At 32.5% G+C, this 24,824-nt stretch overlaps 2 protein-coding genes across 3 annotated transcripts; one reads left to right on the top strand and one right to left on the bottom strand.

Moving 5' to 3' along the window:
- Positions 1-915: 915 nt before the first annotated feature.
- On the bottom strand, positions 916-10,882 carry LOC106056586 (parkin coregulated gene protein-like). 2 transcript variants are annotated; one of them, XM_013213401.2, is made up of 5 exons: positions 10,723-10,882; positions 7,284-7,418; positions 6,047-6,218; positions 4,535-4,684; positions 916-3,498 (listed from the first exon to the last, which is right to left on the bottom strand). In XM_013213401.2, exons 1-5 carry the CDS (start codon positions 10,759-10,761, stop codon positions 3,338-3,340), a joined length of 657 nt encoding a protein of 218 aa, XP_013068855.1. In that variant the 5' UTR covers positions 10,762-10,882; the 3' UTR covers positions 916-3,337. The 2 variants fall into 2 exon arrangements, with proteins under 2 accessions (XP_013068855.1, XP_013068854.1); XM_013213400.2 differs by having other exon boundaries at positions 10,636-10,878.
- Positions 10,883-11,171: 289 nt separating this feature from the next.
- Positions 11,172-24,330, top strand: LOC106056583 (28S ribosomal protein S15, mitochondrial-like). Its single transcript, XM_013213395.2, has 8 exons — positions 11,172-11,410; positions 13,235-13,321; positions 17,968-18,046; positions 18,710-18,755; positions 19,586-19,670; positions 20,814-20,872; positions 22,151-22,381; positions 23,883-24,330. Exons 1-8 carry the CDS (start codon positions 11,209-11,211, stop codon positions 24,084-24,086), a joined length of 993 nt encoding a protein of 330 aa, XP_013068849.2. The 5' UTR covers positions 11,172-11,208; the 3' UTR covers positions 24,087-24,330.
- Positions 24,331-24,824: the final 494 nt, after the last annotated feature.

Raw genomic sequence — 24,824 nt, 5'->3', positions numbered from 1 at the left:
TGCTGTTTACAATACAGATCTTTCATGGAACGTCACCGGGTCACCACCTGTCATAGTTGACCACTTGTCTAACGATGGTCTGTTTAATTTGTGTCAGCTGATTACACACACAGAATGACCCCTGTCTGTGTCACCACCAGAATTATTATGTAGTAAATGATTCAATATTCTACCGAAAGTGTGATGTTGTTTTTTTTAAAATCCTATTATTAACTTTCTTCATAGTCAAGAGGTAGAAAGAGGTTAGAAAGCACAAGTCAAAAACTAACAACTTTAATCATTTATTTCAAGGTAAAATTTTACATCTAGTAGTATGGCCGCCTCTGTTTGCCTCTGTGAGTCTTGCTTGGTGCTCCAACAGACTAAGGGATAGGTAAAGTATAATAAAAAAGTATGGCTGAGTGGTTAAGTTGATAGAGTATCCTGCGGCCTTTGTGAAAATCCGCTGCCAAGGACAGATGCAGAGGACCACTGGCAGACAATGGTTATGCTTGCCCTGGATGTGGCAAATGTAGGTCGCAGCTGGGGCTGTGTAACCACGGGAAATACTGCATTCCTCATTAATCTTCGGACTCGAAGACAAACCTTATTATTAAGTTGATAGAGTATGTTGCTAATGACCCATATACCCGGTATGTAATGAGTTCAATCGCCATACTGGCCAATATTTTTTTTTCTTAATTTTTAAATGACAAATAAAATATGAATGCTTAAATTACTATATTATTTTAACATAAAGAAGGAATCGATTTTTTAAATTTATATCCCTTGTTTAAGATGCATTCAGATTTATTGTTTATGTTTTCCTAGTCTGGGTGCTTTTGCACAACAATTGTTTAGCTTTAAACTTACATAATCAAATGAACTGAACATGCAAATACAATTAACTTTGAATATATAAATAAACAAATTGCAAACCATTCTGTTATTTTTATTTTTATTGCTCACAAACTTTTTCTTACAATTCTCTGGACTCTTTGCTACATAGATTTATAACATAGATACAAAAGTCAGAAGCTTTTTATTTTTCAACAAGCTAGTGGTGGGCTTATTAAAGTTCTATAAATAGAATGAGTTCACGCTAAATGTTAGTTCAGCGATTCACTTTTGATATTTCGTAGGCTATAATCAACATTTTTTAACTTGTTACATTTAATTTATAAACATATACAACATGTCAGATTTTAGTGTTATGTCATTGAGCATATTAAAAAGTGGAATTATGGACTAATAACAGTGGGCTTCATGTATTAATTAATTAATCCTATAACCCACCACTGATTTGAGCACATAGCAGGTGGCTCAAAGTGTAATGGCCATAATGCTTCTCTAATTGCATTATCAACAAGATTTTAACAAATGTAAGAATATAAAAAGAAATATTTAAAGTAGGAAACAATAAACAAGGAAACAATATATATATTTTTGTTTTCCTATTGCTCTGTTATCTCGCTTACCTCTGAAAGTTTGGAAACATGTAGGTACAGAGACTAAACACAAAAGTGATACACACACATTCACAAATAAATAGTGAAGGTATACCAACATCCGAGAATACTGGTCAACATTCACTCCATGATGAACAGAAAAAAAATGATCATGTATAATGAGGCTATGATGTATAAATTGTAAACAATATCCTATTCCCTTCCCAAAATGTACATTGTGTGTTTATACTGCATCGCAGAGCACTGAAAAAGTGTTAAGTCCATATTATTTAAATTTTTATTGAAATACTGGTAAACATTTTCATGCATAAAATCTGTAACATAAAAAAAAAAAGGATTTTTAAAAATGTACTCTTTCAATTATGTAGATGAGCTAACAATGTAAGTCAGCAGCAAAATAATGGATGGCATTGCATCATTGAATAAATTCATAACAATTTTTTTTCAGCAGTAAATAGAATACAAAACTTATTCAAAGAACAAGGTTGAAACTAAATATTAAAGTTGCATAACAGAATTTAACAAATGAGCTTCCTTTTTTAAAGGATGTATTTTTTTTTTTTTTCAAATATGAAGTGAAAAGAGATTTCAAATAATAATAGAATATCACAGTTTAAGCTGATATGCAAATACAGAATGCTTTTTTTTAAACCCTTTAGTGCCTAATGCTCTGCCCAAGGCCATTCTTTTATTTTATATGCTCTTTCCGAAAGTCAAAAGTGTGAGGTCCTGTAGTTATTGTGAAGTCAAAGGTGGATTGCAGCAATTTAAGTCAGGCTGTTAAATTTTTCAATACCAATAAATCTGAGCCATGCTAATTTATTCTATTTTGCAGTGTGTGAAGAGGTAACTGTTTTGAGTAGATTGCATATGTTACATGAGACCGAAATTCTATTGTGCACTGGCTGTAGAAAAAAAATAGAAACTGGCTGATCATGATCTTGCATGTCAAATGACAAAATAGACATGAATATTCATATTAGCATCTAGGAGGGTGGAGCTTCATACGTGCCCAAGAAAAGTAAGGAATTTACTCAATCAACTAAAGAAACCAAAAAAAGCAAAGCTCAGTGAAATAAGAGCAAGAAGGAAGGTTAGAATGGTTGAACTGTGTACCTGGCTAGAATGGTTGAACTGTGTACCTGGCTAGAATGGTTGAACTGTGTACCTGGCTAGAATGGTTGAACTGTGTACCTGGCTAGAATGGTTGAACTGTGTACCTGGCTAGAATGGTTGAACTGTGTACCTGGCTAGAATGGTTGAACTGTGTACCTGGCTAGAATGGTTGAACTGTGTACCTGGCTAGAATGGTTGAACTGTGTACCTGGCTAGAATGGTTGAACTGTGTACCTGGCTAGAATGGTTGAACTGTGTACCTGGCTAGAATGGTTGAACTGTGCCTGCTACACATAAAGATGTCACTAATACCTCAGATGTACATCTTCAAATTTCATCAATGAAGGATACCAACAAAATGGCTTACAGGAAAAATTTGTCAAACTTTTTAAACCAAAACAAAAGCAATTATATTTAAGCATATGCATTTGAATATTTTTTAAGAATTATTTTTAAATCTCTTTAAAATTGTGTTAACTTTAAAAAATAATATATCTACATTATTAACATTTTCATTTTTTTTTGCAACCCCACTTCCTTAGGCAGTAGCATTATTACCAACTTAGTTTGTCTTTACAGGGTTAAACATGTATGCTGGTCTCTAGCAGTTGTTAATGCATAGTATTAAAAAAATAATACTTTATGGAAAAATTAATTTCCTGATACTTAATACTTTAAAATGTGGATCAGGAAACAAGAGCTGAGCACAAACCAAAATTTTTAAATATTTTTTTTTTACATTTTTAAACATGCGACATACACAAGTTGTTTATTTAGTTCAGCATGCAGGATTCATATGTTGGCACCATGTATTTGATATTTATAAAAGCATCTTCTCCTCCGCATCTTTCGAAAGCTTCAAGAGTTTCATGGATCAAGTCACCAACATTTTCTCTCTTTTGCTGGCTATAATCAATACCATCTCCAGAGTTCACTGTCATAGAAATATTCAATTATTCAATAGTAAAAGTATTTTAGCAAATAAAAACTAGTCACTTGGTGGATATATTTTATCCAGAAAAGAATAAATTAAAACATCCATGCAGATAATATTAATAGAATAGAGCAGACCTTGAAAGTTTTGTACATAAAAAAAAAAATATAAATTTATTTATAAAAATATTTTTAAACATAGAGTCAAGTACTGTAACTCCTGCTAAAGCTGTGTACTAAAAAAAAAAGATGTAAGCCAAATTTAATTATAAGATGACAATATTTTGAAAATTATAATTGTCAAACCAAAGTTTTCACCTTGCTGTGACAATGTTTGCTTGAAAAGAGCCAAAGAGAATACCCATGATCCCCATTTGGGGTCACAACCCATGATTTTTGGGAACCAGTACAAGAGATTAGTTACAAGTAATACTAAATGTGACATTCTTAGAAATCTTAAACACAAAAGACATAAAAAATACTTCTAAAAAAAATCAAAGCTTATATATAGTTGTAATTGTATCAATTAGTTTGGATCAGTCATGTATTTATGATTGACCTAGACATATAAATCTGTGCAATAGAAATATTTTTACCAATCACTTTTTTTTAGCTTTTAGTTTTCTCAATGCGCTATGATCCTATCACTTGGCAAGATCAGTTGTGAAATAGGTAGGGAAGAAAGGGGTACATTGGTGAATATTTACATTATCGTTTTTAAATGCATAAAAAATGTTCACCCATGGCTCAAGATTCTTCAAGGGGAATAATAATAAAAATATACCACCAAATCTGTCAAGTACAATTTCTTTCCCTTGTTTAAGATACCAAACAAAATAATTAGTTACTAATAATTAATTGACTAATTGATTAATTTTTCTTATTGATTCTTGTGTTGTCAGGTAAAAGAAATAATTGTGCAAAATTTCCGCTTAATCCAAGATTGGTTGTGGGAGAAATAACATGTACAAACTTTTAACCAGACAGACAGTGTGAGTTGATATAAGCATTATAAAAAAACATTGTCCAAAACTTACAGTTCTTATTGATGAAGATGTTCATGACTGGGAGAATCTGTCTGTAGTATGGAACAAGAGCTTCACCAACCATGTCTGCGGAAACAACGAGGTGCTGGAGAACTTTGAGCGTTGTGCAGAGCACTTTGTGGTTCCTTGTGTTCAGGGCATCTGCCACGCAAAAGAAAAGAAACAACTGTGTTTGATAAACCTAGAAACTAAATTAGTCCAATATTTTAATTGCTCATTTTATGCTAATTTTATTTGTCTATTGGTTTATTTGTATTTTTTTAGAAAAAAAAAAAAAAACTAGCCTGCTGTAACTAAAAAAAGATTTCAAATTGTGTACTTATGAGGTCAAGTGGTAAAGCACTTGGCTTCTGAACGGGGATCCCAGGTTTGAGTCCTGGTGAAGACTAGAATTATTAATTCTGGGATCTTTATGGCTCTACCTTAGTATCTGACATTAGTCAGAGAAATGTAAAGGTGGTGATCATTGCTTTGGCCACATGACACCCTCATTTATCAGGGACCCCAGAAACAGATGACCTTTACATCATCTGCCCCATAGATTACAAGGTCTGAAAGGGGGCTTTACTTTTCCAAAAGATTTGATATTTATGTTCTACAAGTTCCAGACACTCCTTCAGAAAGGGACAGCCCAGACCTCCAGCAGAAAGGCAGCAATGTGGGTTACAGCTCAGGGCCATTGTGATGACAGTTGGAAGTTAACTCTTTCTCTCCTAATCGACAATACCATCATTGATTTGACCGCATTAAATTATTTTTTGGTTTTATGAACATTAATTTGTGTTATATAAAAGAGCACGGATTCCCATTTATATATATATATATATATGTATATATATATATATATATTTCTATACCTAATTAAATATTTTTTTAATTACAAAGTTCTAGAATTTTAACCCTAACAGGGAAGTGAACTACACATGAGCAAAATGATTACTTTCACCGGATCATGGAAAATAATTACAGAGAGAAAGGGTTAACCTTGGTTTAGCCAATATTAGAATAATAATCCTCTATTTGGGGCCCTTTAACTCAAGAAAACATTAAGAAACTATAACAGACACAAAATAGATCAGTCAGACTCATAACAAAGAAATATTTACATTTGATTAGAGTAACACATTTAGTAAAATCACTAAATTTAAAAATACATGCATCATTCTATTGTAAAAGAAAACATATCATTTGATATTAAAATTATATATAGAGGGGCATGGTGGCTGAGCTTCCAAACCAAAGGATCTCATGATGGAATCCTGGTGAAGTCTGGGATTTCGCATTTCAGGATTTTCAGGGTTCTCTTAAGTTCACCCAACTCTAATGGGTACCTGACATACATTGGGAAAGTAAAGGCAGTTGGTAATTGTGCTGGCCACAAGCCACACTTGTTAACTATAAGCCATAGAAACAGATGAGCTTTACATCCAATGTCCCAATAGATCACAAGGTCTGAAAGTGGGCATCTTTTCATTTCTAAAATGAAGTGTGAATAAATCTTACTTTTAATTGGTATTATCAGCTGGGGAATGACAGGTAATATCTTTGAGCCTCCGTGCTCTAGCATGTCGTGAACACCTTGACGTGCAAAAAACTCATACGGGTGACTTGTCTCACACAGACCATCGAAGAACAGTGGAAGGTAGTGGTGATAGTCCAACTTCTCTATTTCCACCTAAAATTTGATTTAGATGCAAGTGAGTTTAAAAATTAATTAGCTAGAAATAACAACAACATTGATGTAAATAATAAAAAGCATATGAAAGCTTTTAAATAAATGAATATAAAAGTTATCTTTTAAAAGAGTGGCACAGTGGATGAGCAGTACAGTGCTTGGCTTCCAAACCAAAGGGTCTAATGTTCAAATCTCAGAGAAGACTGATTTTTTATTTGGAAACCTTGAATGCGCCCTAGAGTCCACCCAACTCTAACGGGTACCTGACATTAGTTGAGGATAAGTAAAGGCGGTTGGTAGTTGTGCTGGCCACAAGACAGCCTTGTTAACAGTGGGCTACAGAAACAGATGATCTTTACATCATCTGCACCATAGATCAGAAAGATCTGAAAGGGGTTCTTTACTTTTTTTTATCTATTAAAAAAGTAAAATAGATGAGTTAAAAGCCAAACATATTTTATACATCTTATACATAGAATATCAATTGAAACATTAACTTAATTGTTCTTCTTACATCGGTGTTATTTGTAATGAAATTTCTTTCAATGGTGTAACACTGATAGATAGGACTCAAATTACTATGAAACAAAATGATATTGCACTTAATCAAGTGGCACTAAATGAAATTAGTATTACACTAAAATATGAGTCACTAAATAATGTGAATGGCACTTGTAACACTAAATAATGTGACACTAAATGATACAACAATAATTATTGTCTCTTCTTCTTCTTTTGTGGCACTGAATAATTTGATACTAATTGATATGGTGACATCAAATGATGTGACACTCCATTACACCATGACACTGAATGATGTGACACTAATTGATTTGATGACACTGAAAGATGTGACACTAATTAACATGATGACTTTGAGTGATGTCAAGACACTGAATGATTTGACACTTAATGGCATGATGAAGTAGCACTAACTGATGTGATGACACTGAATGATGTATCACTAAATAACATCATGACACAAAATGATGTGACTAATGATGTGATGAGAAACACTGTGGTGACACTAAATGACATGATGACATTGAATAATGTGACATTTACCTTCCATGCAATTTTGTTTCCTTTTGTATCATGTTCTAGAGCAATAGGGAAGTCACCTCGTTCATAGAACTTCTTGAAGGATGTCCCACCTGTAGTTCTTTCTTTAAAAGCTCCTGCCACTGGTGGCTCTGGTTTCTGATAGGGAAGAAAATGCATACTTTTAGCTGCAAATCAATAATAATCAGAAGAGTAGTAGTTAGGTTTATGGTTAATTGAATGTTAAGTAGAGGCTGTTCATTACTAAATATTGTATTTAGACATTAGTTAGTTAGAAAATAAATAGTGTAGAAATGCTCATTAAATACATACTATTAAAAAAACAATTACATATTTTTATTTGATATAACTTTATAATTATCTAAAATTACTGCAGTTAAGAACTACCTTGTCATAAGTTAAATTAATTTATAACAAAAAAAAGACATGCAAAACAATTAGAATGTAATAGAGTTTGAATTAGAGCCAAAAATGTTAATGTGCCACTACATGGACTTCAACATCAGATAAATATAAGGAATGAGTAAAAGAAAATTTGCTAATAAAATTATTAAAATAAAATGTAAAAAATATTAGTGACCTAAATGAATGCACACATCTCTTTTTGATCTGACTATGTAGATCAATAGTAGAAAGTTTGAGTTATGGCTAATAGTGTGCAAGAAATGATACATTTTTGATATAATAGTGCAAAAAGTATTACATGAATTTTATATTAGGTGCAGCTGAAAAAAAAATTAGGGTGTCTATATATAATATATATTCAATTAGAAAGTGTCTATATAAACTATAACAGTCTTTTTTTTTTTAATTTGATGGATATTTATTAACTTTTTCTACAGACAGCACAAGTAAATAAAGAGAATATTTTATGTTAGAATCTTTGTAATTTTTTAAAAAGAAAGAAAACATTAAATCTAGTCATCAGTGGCAGGGTGAAACTTATCAACGGGCAGTACCCAAAAGAAAAAAAAATGTGTTTTAGTTGTTTTTTTTGACAGTAGAGATATAAGTGAAATTTTAACAAAATGTTCAGACCATCGCTATACTTAATACCACCTGAAAAGCATTAGGTCATTCTTTCACCTGTGTACTAGCAGCATGTATTTTAGAACTGCTTAGAGCAGTAATGTAGGTTTAATGTGATAGTGTTGTTGAGAAATTTAAAGAATAAATTATTGCAATTTTAAAATTAGAAAATAAAGCAGGACTTGTTATTGCTACCATTGGTGTAAGAATGCACAGATTTATTGATATCAAAAGATTTCTAGCAAAGCAGAATTTGACATTTTGTAGCGGCATTAAAGATGAGTCACCATTTAGATTTTATGGCACATCGGCAGAAGCCATGCCATGTCAAGGATCTCCATTCAACAAGTAGAAGCGCTAAGTTTAAGTCTTAAAATAAGTTTATAATTCACGTATTAAAATTTTTCTTCATAAGTTAATATGACCCATAATTAAAAGAAAGGTTTAAGAATTTTTCTCTTTAAAAGCAGGGCAAAAAAAGATGAGATCTGTTAGGATATTTTAAAATGTTTGTAGCTGGGCATATATGTTAACAATAAAATAAATATGTAAGATTATTAGTTAAATTTAAATTCTAATTACTTTTCTTCTATCAATAAAAATAAGATAATTTCAAAAAATGAAAAGAACTTTTTTAAAAGTTTAAAATGTTATTTTTGAAATAATTTTACAGGTGATATTTAGATCTAAGACAGAAATATACATGTGCAATGAAAAGATTTATAGGCACTCCAACCTAAATATTTATCAAAGCTATTCTATCTTCCGAACCTGCATCTCCTATGGGGCAATAATTACAAACCATCTTTGCATCCAGATTTATTTTATTTATTTAAAATTTAAATTGAGAACTTCTTTAGGAATATCTTTTATGATTTGTCTCTTTATGTTAATTGCATAAAACTACAAGCTTATATTAAGTTTGCATACAAATTTACCAACTTAATTTTAATACCATTACAAGTTATTGATGCATGTTGGTATCCACTTTATAAAAAGGCATTGACAATAACTATTTTCATTCTTTATTAGTTAGGCCTACTACACTGCAAAGTTAAAATTTTTAGCATAAAATATTAGTCTTCAAGTTTTTGTTGGAGCTGCATATAAAACTATTTCATAAATATATACAGTGGAATCCAGATGATTCAAATTTGCAGAAACAAATTTCTGCTTAATTTGAAGTACTTTCAATGTTTCTTTTTTCTTTTTTGCCTACATTGAAAGAAACAAATGGTTAATTCCAAGACATTTAAGACCATGTCATGATGATCCTGTGCTGCACACCTTTTTCACCCACCCATAACAATAGGTGAGTCCTTCAACAAGCTACTTTTGATCAATTTCTAACATTGAATTTTGCGTGCATGGCATAAATTATATAGGCGTCAAACTCGACTAACATTTTCTGGGTGAGTGATTCTAAAGAAGAACAAAGACTGGCCAACAGATACCTTGAGCCCATTCCCCCAATCTCTTATAGTCGCACACACCACCAATAAACACTGTGTTACAATTACTTTAGCATATGCTATGTCTGTTTGCCTATTTTTCTTTCAATTTAAAAAAATAGCAATGCCGAAAAATGTTGAAAATAAAAAAAAAACTGTCTGAGAAGGCTGTGGCAGAGAAATATGGTATTTTCCTCATCTTATCTTATTATATTACTTCAAAAAACAAGATTATTTCATCCTACACATGCCCCTAGGCCATCTTTAAGTTTAATAGGACTTTAGACGTTACTATAATAGTACCAATTAAGGTAAAACAATTAATCAGTTATTTCTATTGTTGATGTGTAATTCAAACTATTTTAATATGCAGTCACTCCTTGTCCCTGGTACTTTGATTTAAGTGGATTCCACTGTATATATACAAGCATATCTTAAGTCACTTACCCAAGTAGTTCATAAACCCTCACTCTATTTAAAAACTACAATACACACATAGATTTCTTTTTCTTCAAAATAACAACTGACACATTAAATTTTTTAATGAAGTTAAGACAGATGAGTCTTCATCTGCATAAATGATATTGATAATCACAATTTGTTATTAATGTAATGCGGTCGATTTGTTTTTTATTTCAATGTGAATAATAGTTCAAGAGTCAAGTATATAGATCTAGATTCTATATAATATTTTCTTTTACTTTTATTAAGGCAATCTAGTTATAGACTCAAAACGATGAAGAGGTAATCATAATTTATAAAATTATAAAATAGATTTAAAATCTATAATTTAACTTATGCTTAAAATGAAAGAGTGAGGTTTGTACTGAACTTCTGAAACAGTGACGCTAGATTACAATCATTGTAATACTCACCTTTAAATTATTTCTATCAAAAATTTCTACTTCTTGAGTGAAAGGAACTCTTTCTCTCAAGTCGACTACTTTCCCTGGTTGTTTTACCTTCTTTAGACACGGTTGCTGTTGCCTTGTTTTCATCATCTTTGTCTATTCAGGGATTTAGACGAATGCCTCGAAAAACAAAATGTTTATCTTGAGCGTCCTCCCACAGCTTTTGATGGAGTTTCTCAAAGCATCCGTTGCCATGCGACTTTCGATACCCGTATGTAGCTAAGTTTTGTTGTTGTCTTGAAGCTATTGGTATGGCCAGCGCTATTTCTATTAAATGACTCTATACACACACGAAATTAATACAAAAGGCAATAATTTAAAATTTTCGGAAGTTTGTCGAACCACGGGTGTCAGTTTGGTATAGATCTATATCTAATAGATCTAATTAATTTAACAAAAAAAATTAATTTACTTTGTTTAGCGCCTTTGTAATTTTTTTTCATCCTAATAAGATCTTTGAATTCATAAAAATTAGACTGTTCAATAGCCTTAAATGTTTTATTTTCAAAACGAAATGAGGAAATCGGATCCGGTAAAATGTCTGCGCCCTTGACAGCTGAATTATTTTCTGTAGCTTTCAAAAGGCTAATATTTAAAAAATACGTACCATCGGCGTTTCCATGTGTGAACGGAATACAGTTGAATCACGAAGCTACATTCAGTTCATTTGTTGGGTCTAAAGATAACAATGCATCATTTAAATGGCTAAATACCGATCTACAAACACCATTTTTAGCAGGTAGAAGTAGAGTAGAGTAGACAGTAGACATAAATCATAATAGAATAGACTGAATAGACTCTAGTACTGTAACTCTGTAGTAGTGTAGTAGAAACTAAGTAGTACTACATCTAGAAGTAAAACTGAGTGGAGTTGCTTGTGTGGGAGAGAAGTTAATTCACCTTAATTTTAACAATTAAGGAGAAAGCTTTCACATCACATGGGATGATGGGTCACTCAGAGTACTCAGACTTACTGATAATAACTTAATAAGTAAGTTAATAAGGGAAGGAGCTGAACAGAGCTGATGGCAATAAATGAATAATCAATATAATGATAGGGACCCATTGATCATTGAGAAAGTATATTATTAGGACCCAGTGAGAAAGTACATATGGTTAGGACCAGTGAGAAAGTATTTTGTTAGTGCCCAGTGAGAAAGTATAGTATGTATATTGTTAGGGGCCCAGCGAAAAAGTATATTTTGTTAGGACCTAGTGAGAAAGTAGGCCTATATTGTTAGGACCCAGTGAGAAAGTAGGCCTATATTGTTAGGACCCAGTGAGAAAGTAGGCCTATTTTGTTAGGATCCAGTGAGAAAGTAGGCCTATATTGTTAGGACCCAGTGAGAAAGTATATTTTGTTAGGACCCAGTGAAAAAGTATATTTTGTTAGGACCCAGTGAAAAAGTATATTTTGTTAGTACCCAGTGAGAAAGTATATATTGCTAGAATGCAGTGAGAAAGTATATATATTGTTAGGGCCTAGTGAGAAAGTATTATATAATGTTAGGACCCAGTGAGAAAGTAATATAATATAATGTATTGTTAGGCCAGACAGTTGAGACTAATTAACATTTTAGGCTAGAGGCTAGAGTATTTTTTATTGGTGAACTTGAAAGACACATTTATTGATATGTACCCATCTTTTGTAATTTTTTTATTTTTTTTGTTTTACAAGTTTCGAATGTTGCTTCAGAATTGAAGATTATACACCCTACATCATCCTAGCTCAAACCTCCTGCAGGATGGCAGGGTTTGGACCCAGGACCATCAAGATGAAAGTTCAGAACCCATATCACATGACCAGGCAGCCATCCTTGTATCCTGTGCCTGTTTAGCAGTTTTCTGTATATTGGGCACACATTGCCAGATTGTGCATGTTTATGATGCTGGATCACAACATTGATAACATTTCAAATTTTCTAATAGCACTACAGAATCTGTCTCTAGTCAAAATAATCATAATAATCCCATGTTAAAGATAAGGTCTTTGGAAGTACCACTGATTATCTTCCACCCTTTGGTATATCATGAGCACTAAATGCCTTGTAATTTTTTCATATATCTCCTGAACTCAGATTAGACTCAGGAACATCTAAAAATTCAGAGATTCAAAGTGTCAGTTGAGGTAAAGATTCAAACACAGGGCCAGGGGATATCATTCTGCCTTCATTTCAGCTTTTCTAGATGACAGTAGGCAAGATTAGAATTCCTAGATGTGAGATGTTTGGTTGAGGGGCATGAACCACTTGGCTACTTATCAACAGGGCTTGAGTTTGAATCCAGACTCGAGCTGAGTTGTTATAGCTGAACATCTTAAGTCAACAGGGAAACCTTCCAGTTACCCCTCTCCCCATCCACAAAAGAGATTTGAACCTTAGAGCACTGAGCTTGCTATAGCATATAAACATTTTGCTCTACAAAAATTTTTTTTTTTAAAGTTGCTGTCTTGGTTTTTGCTTGATTAAACGTCATTCCTTTTTGGCTCTTAGTTTTGAAAGTCAAAAAAAGTAATATCTAAGATAATAATTTTTGCTCTATAAATGTTTTTGTTTGTTTACAGCTCAGTTGTATATGTACAACTCTTCAAGAGAGTATGGACACAAACGCCCTCAGAAGCCTCCAAAGGTTACATTCTTTCAGTATTCTGGTAAGGACTTTTCTTCTTTCACCTTGACATAAATATCAAAATGGGGTGTGTCTTATCTTCTTATCTTATCTTATATAATACAGACGTTACTTCAAAAAAGAAGATGATTACGTCCTACGCATCATGCATTTAGTCATGCATATTAACCAATGACTTAAATTCTGCCAAGTCACTGGTTTTCCTGGCTAGCTCAGGCAACCCATTCCATGCTCTAATAGCACTAGGGAAGAAGGAGTATTTGTACAAATTTGTCCTAGCATATGGGACGAGGAATGTGCCTTTATCTTTGTGTCTTTCAGAGTATTTTATTAAATTTTGTTTTTGTATTTGAAGATTATGGTTCAGTGTTTTATGTATTATTGCTACTTTACTTTTGAGCCTTCTGTCCTGAAGGCTTTCTAAATTTAGTGATTTTACTAAAGGTGTTACTCTAGTCAAATGTGAATATTCGTTTGTTATGAATCGCACTGCTCTATTTTGTGTCTGTTCTAGTTTCTTAATGTTTTCTTGAGTTGAGGGGTCCCAAACAGAGGATGCATATTCTATTATTGGCCTAACCAAGGTTAAATAACATTTTAGTTTTATTTTCTTATTTGATTTATAGAAATTTCTTTTAATAAATCCTAATGCTTTGTTTGATTTTTTTGTAGTTTCATCAATATGTGGATTCCATGACAGTTTTTCATTTATTATAACACCTAGGTATTTTGCGTTTTTAGTCTGTGTTACTGGTTTGCCATGAATAAGATAAGTGGAATTAATTTGTTTTAGTTTTTTTGTTACTCTTAACAACTGACATTTTTCTGGGTGGAAAGACATGCTCCAATTTGATTCCCATTTCTGTAATTCATCTAATTCTCTTTGTATAATATCTGTGTCTTGTGTTGTTTTTATTGTTCTATATATTATGCAATCGTCTGCAAATAATCTGACTTTTGTTTCTGAAGTAATGCAATTTGGTAAATCATTTATGTAAATTAAAAATAGTAGTGGACCCAAGACTGTTCCTTGAGGTACACCTGAGTTTACTGTTATCGGTGTTGATTTAGAACCATTTATTATTACAGTTTGTTCTCTCCCTATCAGAAAGTCTTTAATCCACTGATGCAGTGGACCATTAATGCCGAAATATTTTAATTTTTTAAGCAAGCTATGGTGGTGAACTTTGTCAAAAGCCTTAGAAAAATCTAGTAAGATAGCATCTATTTGTTCACTATTATCTAAACCTTTTGAAAAATCATCAATTAGTCCTATTAGTTGTGTTTCACATGATCTATATTTCCTAAAGCCATGTTGGTATGGTGTGAGGACATTATGTTTGTCTAAGTGGTTTATGATGTTGCTACATATTATGTGTTCTAGGATTTTACATGTGATGCTGGTAAGTGATACTGGTCTGTAGTTTCCTGGGTCAGATTTTTCTCCTTTTTTAAATAGGGGGGTGACATTAGCTTCTTTCCAGTCCTTTGGTACTCTGCCCTGGTTAAGTGAAGCCTGAAAGAGTATTTTGAACACTGGGGCTAGCTCATTACTTAGTTCTTTGAGTAATCTAGCTGGAATACCATCAGGTCCAGAAGCTTTATTTGGTTTGGTGTTGGCTAATAGTTTTTTAATTCCATTTTCTTGTACTACTATATCTTCTATGTTGTCTACTTGGTTCAAATTCAGTAATATGTCTTTGTCTCCTGGGGCTGAGAATGCTGATGCAAAGTATTTGTTTAGAATGTTTGCTTTAGTTTCATTATCATTATGTATTATGTTATGTTCATCTTTTAATGGCGCTACGCCTGTTGTTTCCATTTTCTTAGACTTAATGTATGACCATAGGTTTTTGTTGTTATCTTTAGATATTACATTGTTTATGTATTCACTCTGCAGCTGTCTGCTTACTTTTTGGGTTAAGTGTTTAATTTTTATATACTTTTTGTAAACTCTTTCTGCATTAGTTTCTTTAAATTTTCTATATAGGTTTTCCTTTTGTTTACAAAGCTTCTTTAGTCTTTTATTAAACCAGCATTTATTTATTTTGTTTGATGTGTATTTAGTTGGTATATGATTTTCTATAATGCTTTTAAGATGGTTTTTAATGAAATTCCAGAGGTCATCGACTGGTTGGTTAATGTCTTTTTCTAATAAGAATGTTTGTTGAAAGTTTAATGCAGCTTGGTGTAGTTGTGTTAGGTTACATTTATTCCAGAGTAAGATTTTTCTTTTGGGTTTTGTATTGGCTACTGCTTTTATCTGACTGTGTATTTTTATGATCTCATGGTCTGATAGACCAGGGATAATATCATAATCAACTACTAATCCAGGTCTGTTGGTTAAGAAGAGATCTAATGTGTTGTTTAATCTAGTTGGCTTTTTAATGATTTGATCTAAACTTAGGTTGTGTAAAGTTTCTATGAAAAGCTCATTTATGTCCTTAAGGTTTTGGTGTTTATCTATGGTTAGTGTTTTCCAATTTATATCGGGTAGGTTGAAATCACCCATAATCCAAAAAACTGCATTTTTATTTGTCTCTTTAAGTGTAGTAATCTGATTACATAGTTCCTGCATGTATTCTAAACTAGAATTTGGTGGTCTGTATATGCTGCCTATTATTAGGGATGTTGAGGTGGTATTAATTTTACAAAATGTTGATTCTATATTTTTTGAGTTAGGTAAGGTAATTTCTTCTGCTATAAGAGTGTTTTTTATTGCTAAAAGAACTCCTCCATGATTATCAGCCCTATCTTTTCTAAAAATTTCATAATTACTATTGAAAATTTCTGCATTATAAATTTCAGGATGTAGCCAAGTTTCTGTGCCTGCAATTATGTCTGGTTTCTCACATTCTAATAAAATTTCTAAGTCTGCTGTTTTGTTCCTAATGCTTTGAAAATTTATTACTAAGGTTTTAAGGTATTTTGGTGTTATTTCTTTAGTAGGTTTGTTTAGTGAGGCTGTTGTATTAATTTTAGTAGATTTAGGTTTAACAGGAGTGGATCTGGCTAGTGGTTGGTGAGTTTGGTTTGGGATGGTGTTTAGGATGTTGTATGGGTTAGAAGTGTCTGCATCAAAGGAATAAAACAGTCCTGATGTAAACTGAGGTAACCCACATCTTGCCAAGAGCGGGTGTGTGGCTGAGAGGCCACAACTGCTTGGATAAGGCTTGGCCACCTAACATGAGAGCTGTGTTTGAATCCCTCTTAAGGCAGCAAGGAAACCTCCCCCCCCCCCTTTTCCCCCCCTGTTCACAAAGGAGATTGGATCATAGTGCACTGAGCATGATAGAACTATATGAAATTAAAAAAAACAAACAGACAAAGCCTCCTCAGATTCAAGAATTTGAATTCCCTAATCATATGATCTGATCTATTTCTTTCAAATCTAATAATCCCAGATTGAGAGAGAAATCATATTATAATGTAGAACCTGATTAAGTTAACTATAAAAGCATCAAGAAGAAACTTAAAAACTGTTTAATATAATTGTTAAAGCATAGTAGAAATTCATACACTATGTCAGTACTAAGTTCTTTACAAAAATACACTTTTATAAAATTTTGATAGTTTACTTAAAAAAGCTCTTGTGCTTGTTTATATACTAGTTATATATAGTGTTCAAACTAATTAAAGTGTAATTTATCTTTTAATTTCCAGAGTTCAAACTTAGATCATATATTCTAGTGAGGAGCAAAGAAGTCACTGCTCTGTTACATTGTCATTCCGTCATCACTCAATCCAAATATAACTGACACTGATCAAATGTATTTAGTTAATATTTAATGTTTTGAGTACTGTCTCCGATGTTATTGAGATTAATATGTATATATTCCAAGCTAAAAGGTTTTTGTTAAAAGTTTTTGTCCTATTTCATTGAAAGCACTTGGTTGAAACCAGAATAGATTTTGCTCATTTGTATTTCACCACCCTGTTATAATTAAACTTCAATAACATTTTAGAATTAAAGAGGAATGCACACCCTTTTTATATAGTAAAACCTAAATGAGATTTTATTTTGGGCAATGGCATTTAAAAATAAAAACATGCAGACTGTGGACAAGTCTCTTTAGAACTAGATCTAGGCAATATTTTTGGTTCAAACTGAACTAAAAGTACTTTTTATGATAGTTATTCTTATTTTTACAAAACTTAATTTATAACATAACATGTTATTAAGATGCATAAAATTAATATATAATAAAAAAAATGGAGCCTTTTTTTTTAGCCCCCACTCTTTAAAAATATTGTTTTTGGTAAAAATTAATTGAAAATGAAATAAATCTCTATTAGATGTTTTCCAAATGGAAACTATTCAAATTATTCAAGATTACATTATAAGCAATTAAAAACATTTTGGCAGGAAAGAAAACAAAACAACTGACTTTTTTAAGTATCAACAATAATTGTGTAGATTTGGCTGTAGGATGGGGCTAAATCAACAGTGGTATTGTCGATTAGGAGAGAAAGGGTTAAGGTTTTTATTGTCTATTGTGAGGCTCTAAGAAATGTATACATTTCCATTACTCTTACATAACCTAGCTGATCTACATACTCACAGCGGATCTACTTCTTCTTCAAATGAACACTTGTCTTGCTACTATTGAATACTGTGGGTTATCATCCTTGTCTTTAACTTGTCTTTGAATTTTGTTCTATTGTCAGGTGACCTGAGGAAAATTCCAGAAATAGATCCCACTAAACTAGTGTACACATATCAAGGCTTGGAAAAAGAAATTAGCCAGTAAGTTACACGTAGATAAATCTTGCATTATAAATTCCAGACGATCCTTCAAAGATGATAATTTACCTAGTAGTGCATGTTAATCCGGGATATAAACTTTGCTGAGTCATTGTTTTTTTTCTGGCTGATTCAGGCTACCCATTCCATGCTCTAAATAAATGAAATGAAATGTTGTAATAAGTTAGGGTAGCTTTAGACAGTTTTGGCAAGTGAAGGCTATTGATTGATTATTTTTTTTTTGTTGTGGAAAGTAAAAAGTTATTAAAGTGTTAAATTGTTTTCCCCAATTTTCTTTTTCAGTTAATCGTTGACATGGGTTTTATGTTGAGATAAGAATGGGGTGAAATATCAGAGATCTTGCTACCTCGAATCAGAAGACTATGTAACAATTGTACTGAATACATAGCAAACTACATTGTGAATTACTTGCATCTTTTAAAAAAAAGACTAACTAACATTAAATGATTTCAATATAGAGCAAAATTAAAGTTTCCCTTTCAGACCTTGCACTCTATAAGGCAGATAATGTGAAGGTTATCTGTTTCTGTGGCACACAGTTAATGAAGGTGTCATGCACAACAACCTGATTTCAAATATACATTCAGTAAAGTCTGCTTTTTTTTTTTACTTGTATTGTTTATATTAAATATTTTTTATTTTTAGAAATGAAACCATCCAGAAATTGTCAAGTCTAGAATATGCTACAGGTGTAAGTAAATGCAAAGTTTTAGTTAAAGATTAAGGGGTGGAGAAATGTTAAAATCATAAATAAAGTTGTATCAATCTTGTGGGAAACTATCACAAATATAATAATTTATACTTGAACTTTACATTTGGACATAAAGATTATTGCATGTTAGTCCAAACTTCTTGTAAGATGACAGCTCAAGGGGATTCTATAGTCTCATCCTATTTTTCATCTTGTGTTCACAAAGACTCACAGACGACGAGCTGTAAAGGGGACTTATTCAGCTTGTACCACTACTTCAGTCAAGTACAAATTCTTTCCCTTGGTTGAGATACCAAACTAAATAATTAATTACCAACAGTTAACTAATTAACTAATTGGTTAGTTTTTTTAAATTGATTCTTGTGTTGTCAGGTAAAAGAAATAATTGCCCAAAATTACAGCTTGATCCGAGATTGGGTGTGGGAGAAATAACGTGTTCAAACTTTTTACCAGACAGACAGAGTAAGTTGATCAGCGTTGTAAAAAAAAAAGGTTTTAAAGCCATTTGTACATATGTACACACTGTGTATGAAGGGGTTAGTGTTGAATCATGTAACTTTAAAATAGCAGTGAAAGATTCAAACTTTATAATAGTAGCGAAACATTCAAACCTATTAAAAGCAGTAAAACTTCCAAACAAAATGGTGGGGATAAATCATTCAAACTAAAAATAGCAGTGAAACAAACATTCAATTTATATATATAGGTGAAACATTCAACCACCCTTGAAGGCAAAATGGATCCATGAATCTCCTCAAATTTATAATTTATAAATTAATATTTTAAATTAAACTTTTTATTTATTTCAGGACGAGAAAGCTAATCATAAAAGAGAGTTAGTTATTGACAGAATTGTTCAACTTTTTGGACCCAACTCTGAAATTGAACAGGAAAGTAAGGCCTTTAAAAAAAAATTCTTTAAACTCGTATGTTAATTTTGGAGACATTAAAAATAGTAGTCATAGAAAATGTTGGAAACAGCACAAATTTTCCCTTAATGTTCTTTCTGAAGTAGTTACTAACGGCTGAAATCAGATGTCTTTTTCACTATCGAAAAATAAAACTAAATGTTAAAATTTTTTATTTAGTGACTTTTTTAATGTTTTCAGTAACCTTTATTTATTTGACTCACAGTTTTATTATAGAAATTATTATTGTTTAAAAGCTGTAACACAAAGTGAACAGATTATCTAGCAATATTATTGTTTAAAGGCTGTAACACAAAGTGAACAGATTATCTAGCAATATTATTGTTTAAAGGCTGTAACACAAAGTGAACAGATTATCTAGCAATATTATTGTTTAAAGGCTGTAACACAAAGTGAACAGATTATCTAGCAATATTATTTTTTAAAGGCTGTAACACAAAGTGAACAGATTATCTAGCAAGGGCCCAACTGGTTATAATTTATGATTTTATTTGTAAAATGAATTTATCATTCTTTGATTGCAGGGATTTAACAGGGGGGATAGAATTGTTGATATTCTACACTGTTAGACAAATAACTCTTTGTACCTTTTTTTTTTATAGCATAAAACCCTATGATGGCATAAGATCAAAATCATTTTAAAAGTTATTACATAACTTAAAAGCAGATAGTAGTTTTCTTAATACATAGAAAGAATCATGATTTCTGGGCATAGTAACATCTAAATCAGTGTTTCCCAAACTGTGTTCTGCAGAACCCTAGTGTTCCATGGAACCCTAGAGTTCCACTGGGCCTGAATAGGTGTTTCTACTGGTATAATTAACTAGTAGACCACCGCATGAATTAATCTCTCTAAAAAAAAAATTAGCAAAGTGTTCTGCTAAATACTCAGAATGTGTGAAGTGTTCCGTTAAGAAAAAGGTTTGGGAAACACTGGTCTGAACTACCGTTTTCATTGGTAGCATTTTATCTTCCAAGCCTTTAAGCCAGCTGAAAGCTTATGTTGCAGGTACATATATTAACACTTAAGTCACTTCATAAGTCAGTAAAATCTCGTCTATTGAGACATTGTTTAGATCTACAGCTGTATCCTTGTTTTACCTTCCAGTTGCGCTGCTGACCTTGGGCATCAGACAAATGATTCCTTACTGTATATCACAAAGACAGGTAAGTCTCATACTGTGTGGATATATATATGTTACTGTTCAGACTCACCTTGGTTTTTCCAGAGGTATAGAGTCAGTACCATAACCACCTTAGTGTTGTAGTCAGTACCTAAAAAATTAGACTCTTTGTTGTTGTTTTTTTTAATGTAAGGTTAAAAGGTTAAGAAACCCCTTTTAGACCTTGCGATATGTGGGGACAGATGATGTAAAGCTCATCTGTTTCTTTGGCCAACAGTTAACAAGGATGTTATGTGACCAGCACAATGACCAACCGCCTTGCTTCTCCAATGTAAGCCAGGTACCGATTAGAGTTGGATGGTCTTTAGGGCATCCCAAAAAATCCAGAAGCTCAAAATCTCAGTCTTCACCAGGATTTGAACTTAAGATCCCTGATTTTGAAAGCCAAGCACTTTACCACCATGCCTATTTATGTGAATGCCCTTGTTTGTAGTCCCTTTTATTTGCCTTTATGATCTAAACATACACATGACTTACTATTACACCTCATATGAACCAGTGGGACAAAAAAGAAAAATTCTCAATTTGAAGACATTTTGGTCAACAAATCAAAATGCAAGTTTTCATACTAGAATAAATGTTCAGCATCCATTGGACTGGGTGAACTTGGAAACATTTTTTCTAAAAAAAAAATAAATCCTTTTCTACTTCTAGACTCTGGATCCATCTCAACATCTTTTGTTCAATAGAAATAAAATAAATTCATTACTTGTTTTGACTCTATTAATTTTTACAAAATGGAATATTATTATGTCTTAGGCTGTGGTTTTGGTTAAAGGATAGGTGCCTTGTTGTGTGGCATGCGCTCTGGACTGTTGTCCCAGTAGTCCTGGGTTCGAACCCTGCCCTCCGCCATCGTATCCTGCTGGATTTTTTGGGTTAGGATGCAATAATGTTGAACTCTGAAGGAACTTCAAATATATGTTAAACAAGAAAAAAAAAAGTGTTTCCCTTATATGGTTTAAAAACCTCATGAATAAGAATATAATAAAAAAGCAAAAGAATGATTAGTCATAGTGACAAAAATAACTTTGAAATTGGAGAATTGATACATTCTTATAGAACTGGGCTCACATAACAAGATAGTTAGTGTAAATCTTGGATGTTGTAATCCTTCTTAAGTCCTAGACCATTTGTTGCATGAGTTCAAATATCATTATTCTATTCAAATTTGTATCTCAAGAACTAATTAAATTTTTGGTTACATTTTATTTGCATAAATATCTGATTTTGTAAATTAATTTTGTTTTCCATTCACAAGGACAAAGGGAATAAGATTTATCTGCTCAAGCGCATCTTTCGGAGGAGGCGACTATTAACTCGGCTAAGAGAGTTAGACCACGAGAGATTTGAGTGGCTACTGAGAGAATTGAAGATACGGTATGTGCTCCCAAGAGATCGTGAAGAGTACAAAGGGTGGAAATACAACTTACGAATGAGCACACAGAACGAGGCCGTAGCTAAACAAAGAGAAAAACTAGAGAAATTAAAAGTAAGAGAACTCAAATTTGAAAATGTTTTACTAAAACAAAATTCTAGTTACTATTTTTAAATCACATTGTTGGTTTTCAAGTGTTTATGATGCTGTTTATCACTGAACATATCTAGCATGCAGATCCTCATCTTCAATAGAATACCTTAAAGAAATAAGTTGGGAACAGCTGTATAAATATGAAGAAGTTTAATCAATAACAATGTGGATATCCTTCTAATGTCGTAAACTGTTGCTGCAAAGCTCTAAATGCAATAATAAATACTTCAGTAATTCTAAAAGAGAAGGTAACAGGTCCACCCCTAAGCAGTAAATAAATGATGTGAATGCTACAGCGCTCTAGCAGTAATTAGATTTTTTTATTGTTAATTCCATTTCTATTTTTATGGTCTACATCAAATCACTAAATAGTTCTGTTATTAATTTTCCAGTACAACAATTTTTACTTGAAGAGCAATATAAGTTCAGAATTTCTCTATTTTCTTCATCAAAATCTTTGGTGAATGGTTGCCTTGTACTGTAATTTTCTGAGACCTGTCGCTTAGTCATATCTACATGCCATGCATGTTTTTCGTGTTCTCTAATTATTCTTTCTTTTGTGACAAGCGACATGCTGAGACTATTTGCTTAGAGCACATTCCTTGTTCCATATAATAGGACAAATTTGTACAAATAATCCTTTTTACCTAGTGCTATTAGAGAATGGAATGGGTTGCCTGAATCAGCCAGGAAAACCAACAACTTGGCAGAGTATGTCATGATTAGATTGACATAAGGGCACATGTAGGATGTAATCTTTTCTAAATTTTATAACAGCATATTGTTACGATTCTCTCCTAATCATGCCTTCTGTAAACACTGCTAAACATACAACACATTAAGAACTTGACGACAAGGCCCCAAATAATCTGGTGCTTTAATAATGGTCAATTAAAACAGCCAATTTGACACAATTGGCAATACATCAACACTAAAAATGCTATACTGTACATCACCGTACTAAACTAATAAACTCTACTGTCTCTATCTCTTCCTGGACTTGTACATTCACTTCAGGACTTCACCAGGACCGACTTCATGGCAGACTAACAGTCCCGGTCTACTCGCTGTCCTGTCTTGAACTGCCTTGCCTTACACACACTGTGTCTCTGGTCCATGCAGGTTTATGATCAGATGACGATAACCCGGGTCCTATTGACGTGCAAAGTACATGCCAGTACTGTCCCTTGCCCTTCGATATAGCATGCTAAACTGTATTATTGGCCTGTGTCACATATGTCAGCTGATCACACACAGTTAACCCTATTGCGTCGCGAATAGGGTTACAGCAATATGAAAGGTAGTGGTCTCCTCATTCAGGGCTCTGTATTATTCTTTATTGTAAAAAGTTTTCTGAAGAGTTGTTTCTACCGATACTAATTAGTTAATTGTCAATAATTTTTTTTTTTATCTTCGTATGATTATTTGAACGTTAATTATAATCAATTTTTTTTTAATCCAGGAAAAATTTGAAGCTGAGAAAAATAAATTTTTTGAGAAGAAAGCACAAGTGTTGTCTGAAATTCAGAACGACCTGGAGAAGTTTGGTCTCAGCAGGGACTTCCTGGACCAGCTTCAAGTTGTGGAAAAACAGGAACCAGTGAAAGAAGTGAAAATAAAAGTTGAGAAGGAGGAGCCTGTCAAAGCCTCCAAAAAGAAAAGATAAATCTCGTTTACATTTTGAATAGAGGAACATTTGGTTGGGTTAAAATATGTCAAGTCTAATTCATAAAATGGTTACTCATAACATACATTCATGTTTTCTTACTTTTTTGAATGCATTTGTATGTTCGGTGAATATTCTGAGTGACCAATATAATGAATGGGATACTTAAGTTTTAGAGATGAACAGTAAGAAAGTAAAACAATAAGCAATCAATAAAAGTCTGTACTTGTTGAGAATCATGCAATTTCTGTTTCTCTTTGAGTTTTGGATTCCTATATACCTTGGGTCTTACATTATTAAAAGTTAATGAATGGAAGTAAAATGAAATGGTTGCTTTCAAAATGTATATCCTGGCCTATATAAATTCAAGAGATGAATGATATTAATTTAATTTACTAAGTACCTTTGCAATCTTTAGGACAGATGATGTAAAGGTCTGTTTCTGTGGCCCACAGTTAATGAGGGTGTCATCTGGCCAGTACAGTGACCTGCCATTTTTACTTTTCCCCAAATCGCTAGGTATCCATTAGAGTTGGGTGGGCTCAGAGGTGCCCTAAAGATCCAGAATTTCAAAATCCCAGTCTTAACAAAGATTCGAAATCCAGTTTAGAAGCAAACGGCTCTACTCCTCAGCCTCCAATGGCATCTACAGTTTTTTTTTTAAACTTGAAGGCTGGCCGATGTGCTTAGTATTCAATAAACAGCCAAGTTGATGGCATACTGGCTTATTGTTACAAT

The sequence above is a fragment of the Biomphalaria glabrata genome, chromosome 6 (genome assembly GCF_947242115.1).
Source record: "Biomphalaria glabrata chromosome 6, xgBioGlab47.1, whole genome shotgun sequence".
NCBI lineage: Eukaryota > Metazoa > Mollusca > Gastropoda > Planorbidae > Biomphalaria > Biomphalaria glabrata.
Note: the sequence above shows the minus strand (reverse complement) of the source record. Positions and strands in the feature narration are given on the sequence as shown.

Excerpts from the sequence above, each read along its gene's own strand:
- LOC106056583 (XM_013213395.2), top strand. The coding sequence starts at position 11,209 with ATGTCTGCGCCCTTGACAGCTGAATTATTTTCTGTAGCTTTCAAAAGG. Across the intron at positions 18,756-19,585 it reads GTCTAGAATATGCTACAGGT|GACGAGAAAGCTAATCATAA; the intron begins GTAAGTAAATGC and ends TATTTATTTCAG. Across the intron at positions 19,671-20,813 it reads CTCTGAAATTGAACAGGAAA|TTGCGCTGCTGACCTTGGGC; the intron begins GTAAGGCCTTTA and ends TTTACCTTCCAG.
- LOC106056586 (XM_013213400.2), bottom strand. The coding sequence starts at position 10,761 with ATGATGAAAACAAGGCAACAGCAACCGTGTCTAAAGAAGGTAAAACAA. Across the intron at positions 7,419-10,635 it reads TTGATAGAAATAATTTAAAG|AAACCAGAGCCACCAGTGGC; the intron begins GTGAGTATTACA and ends CTTCCCTATCAG. Across the intron at positions 6,219-7,283 it reads GAAACAAAATTGCATGGAAG|GTGGAAATAGAGAAGTTGGA; the intron begins GTAAATGTCACA and ends ATCAAATTTTAG.